We start from the raw sequence: 16428 nt of genomic DNA, 5'->3' as shown, positions 1-16428 counted from the left end.
TATTTCTTACTAGCTTGTGAAGCTGCCCATGTTTGCTTGAGTTGTTTTTTTTAAGGCAAAAAAACCCCAAACCAAGAAGAGTTTCTCTTTGTAATTCTATAAAAAAAATCCCTTGTTATCATGGCAGGGGGGGTTGGAACTAGATGATTTTTAAGATCTCTTCCAACCCAAACCATTCAATGATTATGGAAACAAATTTAATTTAAATATTTAGTTCAATGATGGCCAAAGATAAAGTGAAGTTATTCTAGCAGGTAGCAAAGGAAAAAAAGCCTTTTTTGCGTTGGTGGAATGGTCTTGGGGAACTGGGAAAAAATCCAAATGTTTGTTGTACTCGTTAAAATACACTTTAACTGTTTAATGAATTATGAAACCTTGAGCTTTGTTTGTAGAAGATGACCTGCTATTGTGATATGTTGAACCCCATCTAGTTTCATCACAGGTGACTATTTGGCAAGAATGGTGACCTCACTTTTAGTGAATACTTAATCTTTCATATACCTCCTGCAGAGGTAATTATGCATATGTAGCATATCTAGCAATTGCTTTGATTGCTTGAATATAGCAAAATACAACTTTTTTTTTTTCTTTTTAAAAAAGCTTTGCTCTAATGGTAGGCTGAATTATTTATAAAGCTAGAAAAAACAAAATAGTAGAAACAGTAGGTTTGTAAGTTACTGGAAAACTATTCCTTGACAGATTAGAAAACAGGACAAGAAGAATAGCTTATGAATGTCCCTGCTGAATATAGACTCTTTTAATATAGAGAATGTTGGGCTGGTGGGGAAACAGAAAGGTCAGTGCTTGGGCTGTTCAATGTGTATTGATTTTTAATAGGAAATATAATGGCATAAAATACTCCTTATATAAAAAAAATAAAAACTAGACATGTAGGAGACTGGATGTGTGAGCCTGGCAGCTCCATGTGCTGTTGCTCTACATTATAATTTCAGATGAAATGAATAATTTTTCCATTTAATTTGGATGCTGGATTAAAGGCGTTTTAATCCCTTTCTTCCCCTGGAAAGCAGTATGAAGTGAATTCTTTTTTCTGGTAGCTGAATGCAGACATTACCTTGGGTAAGTGTAGTAAAGCTATTTTAAATTAAGGAACTGTGATGGTACCCCTTAATCCAGTGTTAATTTGGTTGCCTGATAGTTCTGTGGAGATACCTATTCTAATCATCATACTCGTCCATGACTGCAACAAGCACTTTTATTCGGCTTGCTTTTGTTTGCTGTTTTTTCTTTTATTACAGAAAAATACAGAGAAATATGCATATGTTGTAAATATAGAAAGTACTTTGAGTGTTTACATTTTGCATTTCTTTGAGTTTAATTGTATGTCTTCAATGTTGTGTCCCTAATCTTTGATGTTGTGTGTCTGTGTTAGTTTTCAACTGAGCCCTGGCTTTATTTTTCTCACATTGATACTTTGGCTCGTTGTGCCATCAGAGTGGTGAAACACAAGGTACGTTTTACTGGGTATTTATGTGCCCATAAGAGCAAGGTGACATTAACGGTGATGGCACTGTAGGTAGTACAGGGAAGTACAAACTGAGATCTTGTAAGGGGAGCATTTAGAATAGTATCATTGAAATCGTAATGTAGGGAGCAGCCTTTTTCTTTTCAATCAGTTATGTCTGTTTTCCTTTCTATCTCCAGCATGGTTTATGAAACCTGTTAAAGATTAGGTAGGTTGAATTTTTTAATGCTTAACCAGATTTTAATGTTGTTAGCCTTTTAAGTGCAAATGAATCTCATTTCTTGTGTGCTGTGTCCTACATAAGACAGCACATTTTAAAGGTAGGACCTAAGATCATGACACAGAGGTAGTACTTAGTAATGTTTGGAGTAAAACTTTATAAAAATACTGACTCACGCAGATTATTTGTTTACAAGGTTGCTATGCCACTGGAAAAAAGCAATGTGGTGTTCTTTACTACATCAGTAATATACTGTTATTGTAGGCATTTAAGTGGTATGGATGCAAGTAACTTATTTGCAGGTAGCTTTGGGTTTGTTTTTGGTTTGTTTTGGTTTTTTTCCTTATACCAGTTATGGTTCAGAGTTCATAATAATTTATTGTGGGCTCTTTTCATGGTACAGGTATTAAGTGGTGCACCTACAATGTTCTAACTTAATTTGCAATTTTTCAGTAGTTAAAAATTTAAGATGTAGGAGACTTATTTTTTTGCAGCTTTTTAATTATTTTCACAAAGCATGTGAAAACACTTGGTAAATTTTTATACTGAAATATATACAATGTTTTCAGAAGATAAAAAGTAGAACTTCAGAAGTTCTCTAGGTTGTTTTCTGTATAGCTTCTCCATGGATTCCCCCCCTGTACTGGCACAAAAGACCTGTGCTTAGAAATACCATAAACTTAAGTCAACCATTGAGTATTTGCATTTAAATGATAAAATTGGGCAGGTGAAGTTCCCTAGTTCCCACCATCGTGTATGAACTTTCTGTGACTGTAATGCTTAGTTTCTGTTTGTTTATTTTAAATTTTTGTGAGACCAGGAAATGAAGCACAGCACTCATTGAAAATGTTCTCTCCTTTGGGCTTTTTGATACAGCAGTTAAAATGTTCCTTTTGTAGTGATTAATACTGCATTGAACGCTAATAAAGTCTTCTGGAATTACACTACTAGCTGTTAAAGTTGCAATTTTTTCAATATATAAAGCTATTTTTAAGGCTTATTATTAAAAATACAGCTAACTAGCAAAATCCCATTTAGAATTCCCAGTATCTCTTTGAATGAGGGTACAGTTTCCTGCTTTACCTAGTCCCATTAACTTGGAATGAAGCTATTTTTAACATAAAAGCAGTCTGTTAAGGAAACAACAAACTGTTTTATTTAGACTGTAGTACTAAAAGTGACCTTTCTTGACTTCAAATGTAGATCCTTTAAACAATCTACCCAGTTTTAAAAATATAGTTAAAACAGTGTGGAGTTATAATTTAGAATAATGATTTTTCAGTGCTTATGCAATGACTTCTTGCCTCTCATAAGCTGTGGTCTCACATGCAGGATGATTTGAAATAAAATTTCAATAAGTGTGTCTTTTTTAAGAAGCTTTGTAGTGAAGCCTTAGTTTTGCATTTAATCAGTAATACTAAAGCTCATTTTATTGCATTGTTGCTTTAAAAATCTCAGTATGAAAGTTTCTGATCACTTGTTCATTTTCTTCAGTAAGGGCTCCAAGATTTTTCTGAAAAAATCTTCTAAAAAACCCAAATATCCTGTGTCTTGTTGCTTCTTTGATAAACCTCAGTGCAATCGGTTAGAGGTCTGCTTAACAGTGGTGTGACTTAAATCTCTGAAATAGTGCAGCATTAACCTGTTACTGCTGTAAGCTGCTTTTTTAAAAGCAAAATAAAATGATCTCCCTCCAAGTAACCTGAACCAAAATAGGAAAGTTCGGTGCCGTTATGAAAACATAAAGCTTACCAGAACCATTTCAGTTTTACTATTTTGAAATAAATTTACATCTATTTGGCTTTTTCAGTTATCAGAGGTAGTTTATGCTTTCTGTTGAATCTGGTGTTGGAATGTCTTGTCTTGTTTATCATTCTGAAGTTTTCTCTGAAACTTTTATCATAGTTGACACAGATTGTCATGTACTAAATAAATAAACGTGAACATAGTGTTTTGATGTCACTTGGCAGGTTCACTCTTTGGAAGAGTGTCTCTTCAAGCTGCAGCTGTATTAATTCAAGATGTTGCTGCTTTCCTCTGCTATTTCTGCTTGCTGGAGATATTTTTTCTCCCTTTCCTTCCTGCACATCTCCTTACTGAGCTGCTTGAGTAACCGATCTTCACTCAGTTCGTCTGCTGGATTAGTTGAAAATGTCAAAGAGGAGTCTTTAATTTTTTTTTTTGCTAGATTAGTTCATTTTGCCTGAAACAGAACATCATGTCCTGAGTGGCTCAGTACGTTGAGCTGCAGCTGCAAAAAAGGAACGCATTCATACTTGCCTGCATTTGTTCAAGTAATTTTTTTCCCTGTTTCCTCATTATTCATTTAGCATTACTGAATTGCTATCATGTAGGTAGCTTTAGGCAACTGAACTTAAGCGTGAAATTTCATTGCAATGTGGGGATTTGGATCTCCTTCTCTGAAATAATAAAGCTGCTCTTATGGTAAAAGTAACCAGTTTGAGTGAATAAAACTCTCTTTAATAAACTGGAAAGAGTTAATGGACCAATAACATGCCAAGGTAATATACGCAGCAGTTTGTATGGCAAGTGTATTTCATTTGGAAGGAGTTGCTATAACTGATGGTTTTGCAGATAAAGATAACTTCACTTTAGATATATTCAGCCTTCTCAGATATTTTAATGCTCCCAAAACATCTTTCTAAAGATATTAGTAAAAGTATACATATGTGAATAATAATTTTATTTTGTATATATTGAACAAAAGGGTGTCAGAGTCTATGTAGTTTGGCATTAAAGTATATAATGACAATTAGACATGGCAGTTACTGCATTGAGGTCTTAGATCCCACAACCTTTTTCCTGTAAAGCAAAAAACGTGAGAGAGGCAACTTGAAATTACCTTTGATAACTGGAAAATCTAAATGAAGTTGTTTCAGGGCAGTGAAGCTGGAATGGTTCAGGTAACCTTTATTTTTTTTATAACAGCATTAAACCTTGACATGTTGATACAGGCAAAGTGCTAACACGGTTTTAAGTGCGTGGTTGTAGTACATCTAAAATTACTTGCCTTGTTGAGAAATGACATAAAAAAATCCAATTACTGTACAGACTAGGCTTTTTAAATGTAAAAACTACTATGTTTTTCAATGAGGAGGAAGCTTAACACCCCCCCCCAATTTAACATACATTTACTGTAACAAGTAAAAGTTATTTGTAACCTGTCCTGCCTGTATTTGGAGTTGGTTTTGTAACATCATAGTAAGATGCTGTCTCTGCCTTAAAAAAATTGTATTCTAAATAGCATAGGAACCAGGGAATTATATCCTGTACTGATGAGGAACTCAACTGTACAGAAATAAGAAATGAAGATGAATAAAATATGTTGTTCTGAAGGCTATCTGAGGATCTGCCCTATCCTGCTTGTCACCATTGTGACTGCAATAGATTGCTCCCTTTTTAGATTGGCTGAGGTAATTCCCTAATCTCAGCCTTTTAAAATGATCTGAATTTAAACAAATGTTTAAAACAGCCTAGATAATTTTGAGAGAGCTCAGTTAGGAAACAACCACAGATGTTGCTCTGTAATCAGCAGGTGAAACACTGTTGAGAAAGGGTGAGGATAGGAAAGAGGAAGAATAACAAACAGTTACAGGCAGGTTGCGTGCATTAGTTTATTAACCTAATTGTGCCACTACTAAAACAATATAAAATGAAAGGTAGATGTGCTTTAATGTCATAGAACAAATCTTAAAGCCCCCAGGATTTAACAGTTGTTGTTTGTTGCTAGGCAAGTTTGTCCTTGTACATTGCCTGGCATAATAGGTCCCTGCTTCAGTGTAGTGTTTGCATCCAAAATAATTAAAAGCAATCTCCTGGTTGTCATGCCTGTCTATTCCATTAATCACATGATTAGCTTTCTCTTTGTCACATCTACTTAATTTCCAGAAAAGTTGACTGGAATACATGGTCTTGACTTGCACTTGTGATTCAGAGTGAATCCTGGAAAAAACAAATGTGTGTGCTCAAGGTATTTTTTCAGGATACAGCACACAAATAATGTGTCGGTGTAAACAGGAAGTACTGTTCTTGGATCAGTCTTGCTCTGCTATACAAATATTTTGCAACATTAATCTAGTTGATAAAATTGATTTATCTTTTTGACTTTGTGAAGTCCTCGCCTCCATGTAATAAGGCATCTCAACTGTTTACCTAGCAATTGCTGTAAGAATGTAATTAATCTACAATTTTTATAAGGTAAAATCTGAATTTTCACTTTTATTTTTCCACAGATTGTTAGCTTGCTTGTGTGAGTGAGAATGCCTCTCTTCTTTTACAGGTCATGTGTTGAAAAGTGTTGACCTGAGTAGTGCAGCAGCAATACTAGGCCTCTTAATATTTTCAAAGTTGTACAACAGTTCAATGGTTGTAATGTCACATTCATGCTTGTAAGGAAACTGAAAGTGTACAACTGATTAACTTTGCTATTCACTTCTGTGGCAGTAGACATGGGTGAGCAGTTCATTTCAAGGAAGAAGTGTAAAGGTCTCAATGAAAAAGTTGATGTTCTTAAGTATTTGAAGTAAAGGTGAAGCCTGGAGATCAGGGAAATTTGTGATGTGCTTATGAATTGCCTGAGTATCTCTCCCCTTTTGAAACCCACCTAACAGCATCGGGGTGCTTTTGTCTCCCAGTGACCACTTTCATTTCTCATTCTGACTTTTCTTTATAGACAGCTGTTCATAAGTGCTGTGAGTCTCTTGTCCTTTTTCAGCCACGGCCTGCAGTCAATAAATGCTTCTAATCCTGTTGTTTCTAGGAAGGGTATAATTAAAGCAAAGCTCTGTTGTTGGCAATACTTAGTACTGGTATCATAAACGACTTAAATCCACCTCCTTTTTAATTAAAACCTAATTATATTTGCTCTGCTTTTTCTACTTGAGAGAAAGCAATATCCTGTTTGGTATTTTTTGTCGTTATTTAAATGATTATGAGTGAATAATGAAAACCTCAATATTGCATGCAGATCTTCTGATAACAATAGTGATGGGTAAAGATTTGTTTTTAGCACGGAACAGTCCTTAGCTTAAGAAAATCTGGGAGTGGGGGAGGAAGGGAAGAATAGGATTTATATCTTCTATCAAAGACAAATAAATGTAATTCCATCTACATTACCTGTTGGTTTCTACTAATAGGTACATTTTACTCCTGCAAATGTATTTTCTTGCTGAACTGAAAAATTTAAAAGAAGCAAAAATATTTCTAAAATTAAGTTTGAGCTAAGCAGTCTCCTATACAGAGCTCAAACTGTTGTAAATTAGAAGCCTAAAGCATCTAGTGTCCAAATCTCCCAGATATGTAATGGTTTGTTAACTTGAGCTAAATGGCAGTAAGAGATTTACTGCTGCCTAGGGAAAGTAAAGGGTGTTGAGAACAGTAAAGCTTTTAGCTTTGTGGTAAAACCCGCTGCTCTCAACTGAGGGCATGGGCTTGAATTTTCTCTTCCATATATTCCTTTGTAAATTGGCAAAAATATCTCTTTGTTGTAGATAGATTTTTTTTTTTTTTTTTTTTTTTTTTGTCTTTAGGCATTTTTGATTTAACTGCTGAACTAATTTCCTCCCTTCCAGACATATCTTTGTTTTATTTTTCTTTCTCTCTGAACTTTTTCTCTCCCAGGAATAGTCAGGATTCCCCTTAGTACTTGTTATATTCTGCTTGGTGTAAGTGTTCAGTAGCAGAAAGTTCCAGCTGATGTCTAAAACACTCTTATCACTACCATCCATTGAGAAAAGGTGAAATGAACAAAAAACTTGTTTCCCTCCATCTCTGTCTAGTATATAACAAATTATAGATAATGCACATATGACATAATCTAAATTTAGGGATTAAGAAAAATTCTTGTATGCAAAGAAGTATGGGGGCTTAAATTAGAGATGACTGGAAAATGAATGTATTTCTGTGATAATACTGTCAATTTAAGTTCAGTTATAAAACATGTTTAGAACATTCAGTGTTTACGAAAAGTTGATGGCAATGTCTGAAATATCTCTATTTTGAGAAAAGTAAAACCCGACTTCAGTTACAGGCATGCAAATGAGACAGCCTCTGTTTCTGTTCCTCTCAAGTCTTCGTGCTTTATTCTTTGTGTCTAATGTTCATTTTGGGGATTTTCTTGCAGTTTGCTTCTTAACCCTGGCACACGTTGAGTTTTTAGAAGAGTTCACAAAGAAAGTGCTTTTATCACTAATCTAGAAGTTTGCCCAGTGATGTTTGTCTTCTGCGCTATCATAGTGGTCTGATTATTTGGCAATGATCTCTGTAGGGTTTTGTATGCCTCAGTGCTAGTTTCATTTGTATAACTGTCAGTACGACTTAATGACATGACACAGAACTCTTTGAAGTTCTTGGTAATCTTTTTTTGTTGGTTGATGGTCTGGGTGAAGAGTTTGGGTCCAGGATGAACCAATGGCCATAAAACCCTCCTTCTCTTTTTCATTGCTGGGAAGACTGCATCCTGGCTATTATAGAAAAGTCTATAAAGAGTCTTTCTTTTGTTCAGTGGTCTGTGGGCTAATTCTTAATGAGACTGTGTGTGCCACTTTTCCTCTTTTTTAAATTGAAAAACCTGTTTTGTATGCTGATTGTATTTGCGGTGTTTGATTTCTGTGTTCTGTGAAATGGCTGCATTTCTTTGAGATGGTTTTGACTGCACTGGAAGGACAATGTGTTTAAGTGCAGAAATACAGAGAATGTAGAATAGCTCATAGAATCTCGGACTAAAAGGGGAAAAAGTAAAAAGGTGTTGAAGTGTTTCTTCTAAAACGTAAGCTATGAGCAGTACTTTTAAAAATAACTAGGAAGCTTATACAAGAAGCTTTTGTAAATACAGTGTTTGGTAAATATGTAGTATTTTCCCCTGGTTTATAGTGTAGTATTGATTGATTCTTTAGAATATACATGTCTACAAAGCCTGTATTAGCTGCTCTGTTAATGAGTACTATAAAGTAATAAAATAAATGTAGCTTTGTATTCACATTTTGTGTGAAGGAACAGTTGTGCTGTTCAATTTCATGTTGTGTTAATTAAGGGGAGGGTTCAAATTTCAGTGACCTGGATTTTCTGTTTATAGTCTTCCCTATGTAAGAAGGGAAGGCATTCTTTGCAAGCTTCTCTAAATGAGAGGTAATGTAACAAGTAACAAATTTTATATGTCTTTATTTCCGTACTCAATCTATTTAGAATTGAACTATGTTATTAAAGATACTAAATACTATGTGTTATACAACGCAGCCTTTTTTTTTTCAAATAACTTCTAAACACCTGTAATATTTTCTTAGTATCTGAGTTGATGTAATATGCCAAAATAGTTCTCTTGATAGTTCCATTATAAGAATATCGGTTCTGTGTACCAGAAGTAATAGAATACTCTTCATGTTTAGATGAAGAAGATGACTTTGTCAATAAAAGAATTTCTCTGAAGCCAAAGGAGAATGGGACATCAGCGATCAATTGTCCAGGAACAGCTACAGTGAAAAAGGAAGATGTAAAACCACGAGCTAAAAGCAAACCATTATCTCCAGTGAAACAGACTCCCACCTCAGCACTTGATTACTTTGGGACAAGTAGTGTCCAGCGATCAGAAAAGAAACTAGTAGCAAGTAAAAGGAAAGAAGTGAGTACTGATGATGTTGCTGTAGGCTGCTCATGTGTCTGATAGCAGATCAAAGGGCCAATTTAATGACTGCAAGGAGGTACTTAATTGCTTGTCCTACTTAATGTTACTTTTTAATGACCACTGAAGTATAATTCAATTTTGATGATATGTGCAGGCATATTAAGTCCTCAAAAACAAGTTTAGAGTAGCATTTCCAAGTTTGAGAAGATAGGACAAAGCTGAAAGTAATATTTTTCCCTTTTGCTGCTTCTTAAGTGACTTTCCTTAAGTATTTTTCTGAGATTAGTGAGTGGATGGGGTAGCTTATAGTTGGCAGTGGAGGGCAGGAGGTTGTTTTCTCAAGCTTTATGGCACATACATTCATGGAATAAAAAAGTACCAAATAAAGTATGGAGGAAATTAACAATTCACAATGTAGTTACTGATTTCTCTTTCAAGTGGGCCAACTGTGATAGCTTCAGAGATGTTCGGCATTGTTAGGAGAAATTAGGTATTTATATTACAGCATGCAAGCTATTGAAAACAGCCTTGTTTAATAGTGTTCAGGTTAGAGAGCTAGGAATAAAATGCTGCATGTCTCATTCCCAGTCCTTTCTAGAAGTATACAGAATGAATCTGTATAGATTAAGTATTTATAATTTACTCAATATTGGGGACACTGAACTGTTAGTCTTTCCCCCCCCCCCCTTTTTTTTTTTTCTTAAATATAGCCTTCACAAAGCAGAGACAGTACACTAAATGATGAGGCCATTGCTAGGCAACTGCAGCTTGAAGAAGACTCAGAGGTAAAAGCTCTCTAAATCTGCTGCTTTCTATGAAGTGCAGTTTGTTTAACTTAAAATTGTTTTTCGTTAAGAAATTAAGATGGACTTTCCATGTATGCTACAAGTAAGTGTTATAAAATTCATCTGTATACTTAGCTTGAGCACATATGTGCAAACAAAGTCACACAGTTATTTTTATGGGCATTATTTCAGTTACATAATCAGAACATTTTACTTAATCTGTCTTCTGTCTATCCAGACTTTCTCTTACTTGTGCAGATGATGAGTTGATGTGTCTATAAGAATGCTGCTTTTGACACAATTCATGTTCAGCATCCTTCTTACTCCCCTCCCAGTTCCCCCTTTCCCATTACTTGGAGTGAAAATTAAGCCTTTGCCATCCATGATTTGTTTCATTTGTCATCATTCTTGTAGTTAAGAAAAACTTTCCTGTTTGAATTAATGCTAACATGAGGGAAAGGTACGCTGGCCATACATACTTACTTGCTTTTGGGAAAAAGTTTGTTTCCCCTATATTGATAATATTGAGTATCACTTGAAATAAATATATAATACATGCAAAATTTGGTCTCATTCCTGACCCTCCCAGAGGTGTAATGAATCTAGCTTTAATTCATTAGAATGTAAATCAACATGTCAGGAAAAATAAGGTGTTGCCTTTCATTTGAACTGAACATGGAATCATAGAATGGTTAGGGTTGGAAAGGACCTTAAGGTTATCTGGTTCCAACCCCCCTGCCATGGGCAGAGACACCACACGCTAGACCATGTCGCCCAAGGCTCTGTCCAACCTGGCCTTGAACACCGCCAGGGATGGAGCACTCACAACTTCCTTGGGCAACTTATTCCAGTGCCTCACCACCCTCACTGTAAAGAAGTTCTTCCTTATATCTAACCTGAAATTCCCCTGTTTATGCTTAAACCCGTTATCCCTTTTCATGTCTGTAACACTCTCATCATCTGTATGTACCATCAAAGGAATGTATTTTATTTCAGGTGTATCTCTGCCTCAGTCTGGTTTGCATTTGGTAGTTGCTGCCCTTCCCCTTTCTTACTGTACACAAGGAGGATAGATGCATTTCATTGTTATGGGCACATAAAAATGCTGCCTGTAAAACTAATCTGTTTGATTGTCCTGAACCCAGGACAGTCTTCTAGCACAGCATGTTGATTTTCAAGACAATTATGAAAGGATTTTTGTTGTTGTTTTGTTAAAACAATGGTCAATATTTATTGGCATCAATATAAACTATTCAACAATAGAGAAAGTTTTCCCCAAGGGACAGTACTGGATAGGAAAGGTAACTTGATGATCAGTTATCACTGTAGAGGTAACATTTATTTTGTTAGGTGAAATAAAAATGAAACTAACCTGGATTTGTTTTTAACAAGTAATAAATAACTTTCTCTTATTCCATGTGCACTATTTGTTCTTGCTGGTTTTTCTGTCAAAGATAATCACTTGTGTAAGTAGAAATATTAAAAAATAAAAGTGCATTTGTTTTCAGAAAGTAATCAGAACTGGCAACATGAGCTGGGCCAAGGGCAGTAGCTAAATTCTCCAAAACTGCCAGAATTTTTTTCATGTATGTTGCTAGCAGTAAATAAGAATAAAACATTCATTATTGAGATATCGGAGTGTTTAGCAGGCATTGTTTCTACTTGCCTCTTGGGACTGCTTTTGGAAGTTTTCTAAAGTCAACAGGTTGCATCTTGATGCACGCTGGTTGGTGTCAGATCCTGCCTTCAAGTTTTGGTATTTTTCTTTTTTTAAATGAAAAAGACATACAACAGTAAAAATAAGGAACAGAAAACCTCTTTGAAAACAGATGATATGGGCTTATTAATGTTTCTAGTGCAACAAATCCAAACTCTACTTTTCTCGCTAGACTTCAGGCTCGTTTTGGGGAAATCGAGTAATTTTTCAGTGCCATTTTCAGAAATTTGCCTGTGGTAGGATGCAGTTTTTCCAGCTGTGCACTGCCTTATTTTAGTTAAAGTTTTTGTCTTTAACAGCAAATAGAGTTTTAAAAAATTGTAATAGAATTAAAATGTGTCAGACATGAGCCTAAAAATCTTTTATTTCTTTATTTTATTTTTTTTAGCTGGAGAGACAGCTGCATGAAGATGAAGAATTTGCTAGAACTTTGGCCATGTTGGATGAAACACCACAGAAGAAAAAGGTTGAATTCTTAATTCTTTTTAATCTTTATTTTTTAGAATTTGGGTTACAGGGAGTATTCTTATTTAGACGCCTCACCTTTGGTTTGAGACTTCCATACAAGTGCATTAAAAACATCAAGAAAGTATTTGCTTTTCATACTTGCCTCCTGGATTTTCCTCACTCAGTAAATAGCGTCCTTCCTAATCAGACAACAGGCACTATTGTACCTTTGTGCTGTCTGCTTCTGTTGAAATGGAATTTTAATACCAAGTTCTAATGGAGTGGAGTATGTTGCTGAAGACACATGCTTTAGATCCACCATAGCTCTGCTGGTTCAGGAGGACTAGGTTGAGTAAAATGAGTCAATGGCACAAGTCGAGGAGTGATGAGAGAAAAAGGAAGGAGAATACTCTCCTTGCTTTGAGAGAAGGGGAAAGGTGGAATCTTAAGAGTTTCGAGACTAACCCCAGTGGTGGGAATCTTCCCAGTTCTCATAGCTTGTGGTGTAAGGCACAGTAAAATACTTGCTGGGCTGTACATCAAGGCTCTTAGAATTTAGGACTGCTAATATGAATTCAGCAAGTTTTAGTACTTCTAGGGTAATCAGTAAGCAATTAGGATTCAAATTTTTTGTAACCTGGAAGTTTGTCTGGCCTTTGACTTAAGGAATTTATGTGCATGGCTGAGTTTAGAATCTGCTTATCTGCCTGCCTTTGATAGAGATTGTATTCTGACTTGTCCTAGGGATCAGCTTTGTTAAATGTCATTCAGTCTGTTGTACTGTAGGGAACAGTACAGTACAGTAGGGAAACTCAGGGATCTGGACTTCATAGTAGCTTGGGACATGCAATCTCTGACTTTGGCATTGTGTGTTTGTTTAGGCTCGGAAAGATTCAGGAGGAGGGCAAACAGTGTTGAGCATCAAGAGCAGTCCTAATGTGACAGAAAAATATAAGCAATTGGACAGAGGTAGGATGCGGAATATAGAAAACATTTCACCAAATTACAATATTAATGAGATACATTCTTATATATGTGCTCTCCTGCCTCTGCCTCTTTTCAAGTGAAAGCAACAACCTCCATGGGTGAAGCAGAAAATTACGCTGTGAAGCAGCAAACTAAATCCGAACATTCAAAAGGCTCACATTTTTCCCCACAGTCATCTGATGGTAGAATAGCAAGAGAGTTGACAGATAAGACCTTGCCTTTGAAACCTAGCTCTAGGCTTGCATCTCTGAAACAAAAAGAAGAGATTGCTGAAAAGCAAAGAGGTGCTCAAAGTTCAATATCAAAAGAAAAAACTGCTTCAAGGAAAGAAGAGAAGACAACACCAAAGAAGCAGAAAATTTCTCCCAAGAAGGCTGAGGTAGGAGCTGTCAAAGTGAATTTAGTTGTCAGGAAATGTCAGCATTTTTTTTCAGGAAAATAGTTTTCAGTTATTACTGTTTATATGTCATATATGTTATATATGTTATGCGTGTTATATGTTGTAACTTGGTACTTTGACTCTTCTGGGCAATTTTTAAGAACATGAATTCTGGCAAGTTTCAAGTTCCTAGCAATGTAAAAATGTAGGAAAAATCTAGCTGGAAAAGTGTTGCATGTTAATAGATTAAAAACAAGTCTTAGATCTTACTTTTTCCTTTGGTGCATAAAAATGTCTTAAACTGTGACGCTTGAGTTTATTTTGTTGGTTTTAAATATGTGATATGCATATTAATTTTTTTTTTTCTCTCCTGCCCAAGTCTGTAAGTCCTGAGGACTCTGAAAAGAAGCGAATCAATTACCAAGCCTACCGAAGCTTCCTTAATCGCGAGGGTCCAAGAGCACTGGGCTCCAAAGAGATACCGCAGGTAGGTCTGGCTACACCAGAATTCTGTATGTAGAACTGGAGTGGATCATAGACTTACTGTTAGAAGTGGTCCAACAAGTATCAACTGAATTGTTTAAAAACTGGTATCTTTTTCAAATAGGAAGTATGTGTTGGAAGAAGCTAAATTGTAATCCAAAGCAGTAACTAAGTGTAAGGAAATATACTAAGAAATTAAATTCAGTACTTGGTTTATGAAGTCATGATGATGAATAATAGTTACTGGTCTTAAAGTTGGAAGATTGCTGTCACTCATTTGGCTGACATTCTGTGCTTCAAGCACAGAGTTATGAGTATGGTTGGTCAGGTAAACAATGTGTGTGTTGTTGGTAGCTATTCCTTTTGACAGCTTTTGAACTTTTAGAACTTGTACCTAGGCAGGTATGATAGGCTTATTTTTGAAGTTTCATGGGGTTAAGTACTATTATGTCAAGTACTACTTGACATAGTAAGGGGTTAAAAAAGCTCATGGTGAAGAGGTATTTGGTAGAATTGCATTGAGTAATGCCATTTTCTGCAATGTTCTGGATCTTAGGGAGCTGAAAACTGCTTGGAAGGCCTGACATTCGTAATTACAGGTGTTCTGGAGTGTATTGAGAGAGACGAGGCCAAGTCTCTGATTGAACGTTATGGAGGAAAAGTCACTGGCAATGTCAGCAAGAAGACAAACTATCTGGTTATGGGGCGAGACTGTGGCCAAGCTAAATGCGAAAAGGTGAGTGTTCTGTGCCTAAGCGAAGGAGAAGTGAAACTCTGAATTGTTCATATCTGACTGATTTTCAATATCTCTGACAAAATAAGGCAGTACTACAAATACAAGTACATGTTAAACAGGAAAAGTTGCCTAATGTTTTAGGGCTTGGTTTTCTTTATATATGTATATATATATTTATTTATATGTATATACACATGTATGTGTGTGTATATAGATGTATAAAAGCCTTTTTATTTATTGTGTTCCTAAACATAATCTTTTCTGGAAAGCACTTTTGAATTGAATTATGTAAGTCCTAACTTGACTTGACTTCACTTTTAATTCTTACTTTTGCTCCAGGCATCAACTTTAGGGACAAAAATTGTTGATGAGGATGGCCTGTTTGATCTTATTCGAACTATGCCAGGCAAAAAGTCCAAATATGAGCTGGCGGCTGAAGCAGAGGTTTGTTTATAATAAATTGAGGTTTTGATTTTGGTTTTAGCTGGGGCTTTTTGGTTGGTTGGTTTTGGAGCTTTTTTTTTTTTTTTCCCCTTTTGGTTTGCTTTTAGTTGAAGGGCATTTTGGTCTTCTGTCCCACTACCAGTAGCCCTGTGATTGTCTGTTCCACCTTCTAGGTTAAAAGTATTGAAAGTGGAAATTTTATATTTGTGTTTAAGACTTCTTCTTGGGAGCCACAGGGGTTTTCCCCACCTTTCATTTTTATAGTCTGACACTTTTCTGTACTGAGAGAATAACTTTATCTCCTTAGATGGCTTCAGTTTTAGACTTTTGACTATCTCTTTATTCTTTGAAATAAGTCATTGTGACTTGGTATCGTGTGGTACCTGACAGGTCCAGTATGAAATTGTACTGTAAACATGGGACAATTACATGTAAACCATGTGTATACATAACAGATTCTGTCTTTATGTGGTACTTTAGTAATATTAAAGGTAAATTTTTCAGGGAATGCTGTAAAAACAGTAACAATTTTTTTTAATGCACGTTTAAATTTAGTCTGTTGTGGCTGGTAAAATATTAAAATCTCCATTAGCTCTAGCATGATGTGCATTTAGCGTAGCCATTGCTTTGGTACTTCTGATGGGGACAGGCATGAATTGTTGCATATAAAGATACTATTGATGTCTTAAGCAACTCTAAGCTTACTAGCTAATTATTTTCCCTCTGAAATGTTTTGGGTTGAACATGTTGTAGAAGTGCTGTTTTGCAAGAGCTTCATGGGTGTCTGGTCAGTTTGTTCCAACCTGACAGCAATCAGGTTGGAGTTATTTTTTTTTTAATGGTGCATCAGGCTTGGTGTGTAAGGGGACTGCTCTTAGAATGGCCAGGACATTTCCTGCCTCTTTTTTTGTGGCTTGTGCTACAGAACCAGGTGGCATTGTGTTTAACAGTGGTTTATTTCTCAGAGAGGAATATTTCTTTATCTGCTCTTGAATATTTTTTTACCATTACATAAGTTTTGTTACTTTCTTAACTGCTCCTGTACAGAGTTGTTCAAAGACAGCCCATTTATTTACTGTATGGGTTTTTTGGGTTTTTTTGATTT

The 16428-nt window shown here is 35.6% G+C and overlaps 1 protein-coding gene across 1 annotated transcript in view; it reads left to right on the top strand.

Moving 5' to 3' along the window:
- The window catches only part of RFC1 (replication factor C subunit 1), a 42589-nt gene that overhangs the window by 12565 nt on the left and 13596 nt on the right, over positions 1-16428 (top strand). The window contains exons 5-12 of the mRNA XM_030493389.1: positions 9110-9342; positions 10056-10130; positions 12236-12313; positions 13176-13263; positions 13359-13660; positions 14040-14147; positions 14700-14879; positions 15219-15323. Coding sequence (XP_030349249.1) covers positions 9110-9342; positions 10056-10130; positions 12236-12313; positions 13176-13263; positions 13359-13660; positions 14040-14147; positions 14700-14879; positions 15219-15323 — 1169 coding nt within the window. The remainder of the gene's footprint in view (positions 1-9109; positions 9343-10055; positions 10131-12235; positions 12314-13175; positions 13264-13358; positions 13661-14039; positions 14148-14699; positions 14880-15218; positions 15324-16428) is intronic.

This window comes from Strigops habroptila, chromosome 7 (assembly GCF_004027225.2).
Source record: "Strigops habroptila isolate Jane chromosome 7, bStrHab1.2.pri, whole genome shotgun sequence".
In the NCBI taxonomy this organism is placed as follows: Eukaryota; Metazoa; Chordata; class Aves; order Psittaciformes; family Psittacidae; genus Strigops; species Strigops habroptila.
Note: the sequence above shows the minus strand (reverse complement) of the source record. Positions and strands in the feature narration are given on the sequence as shown.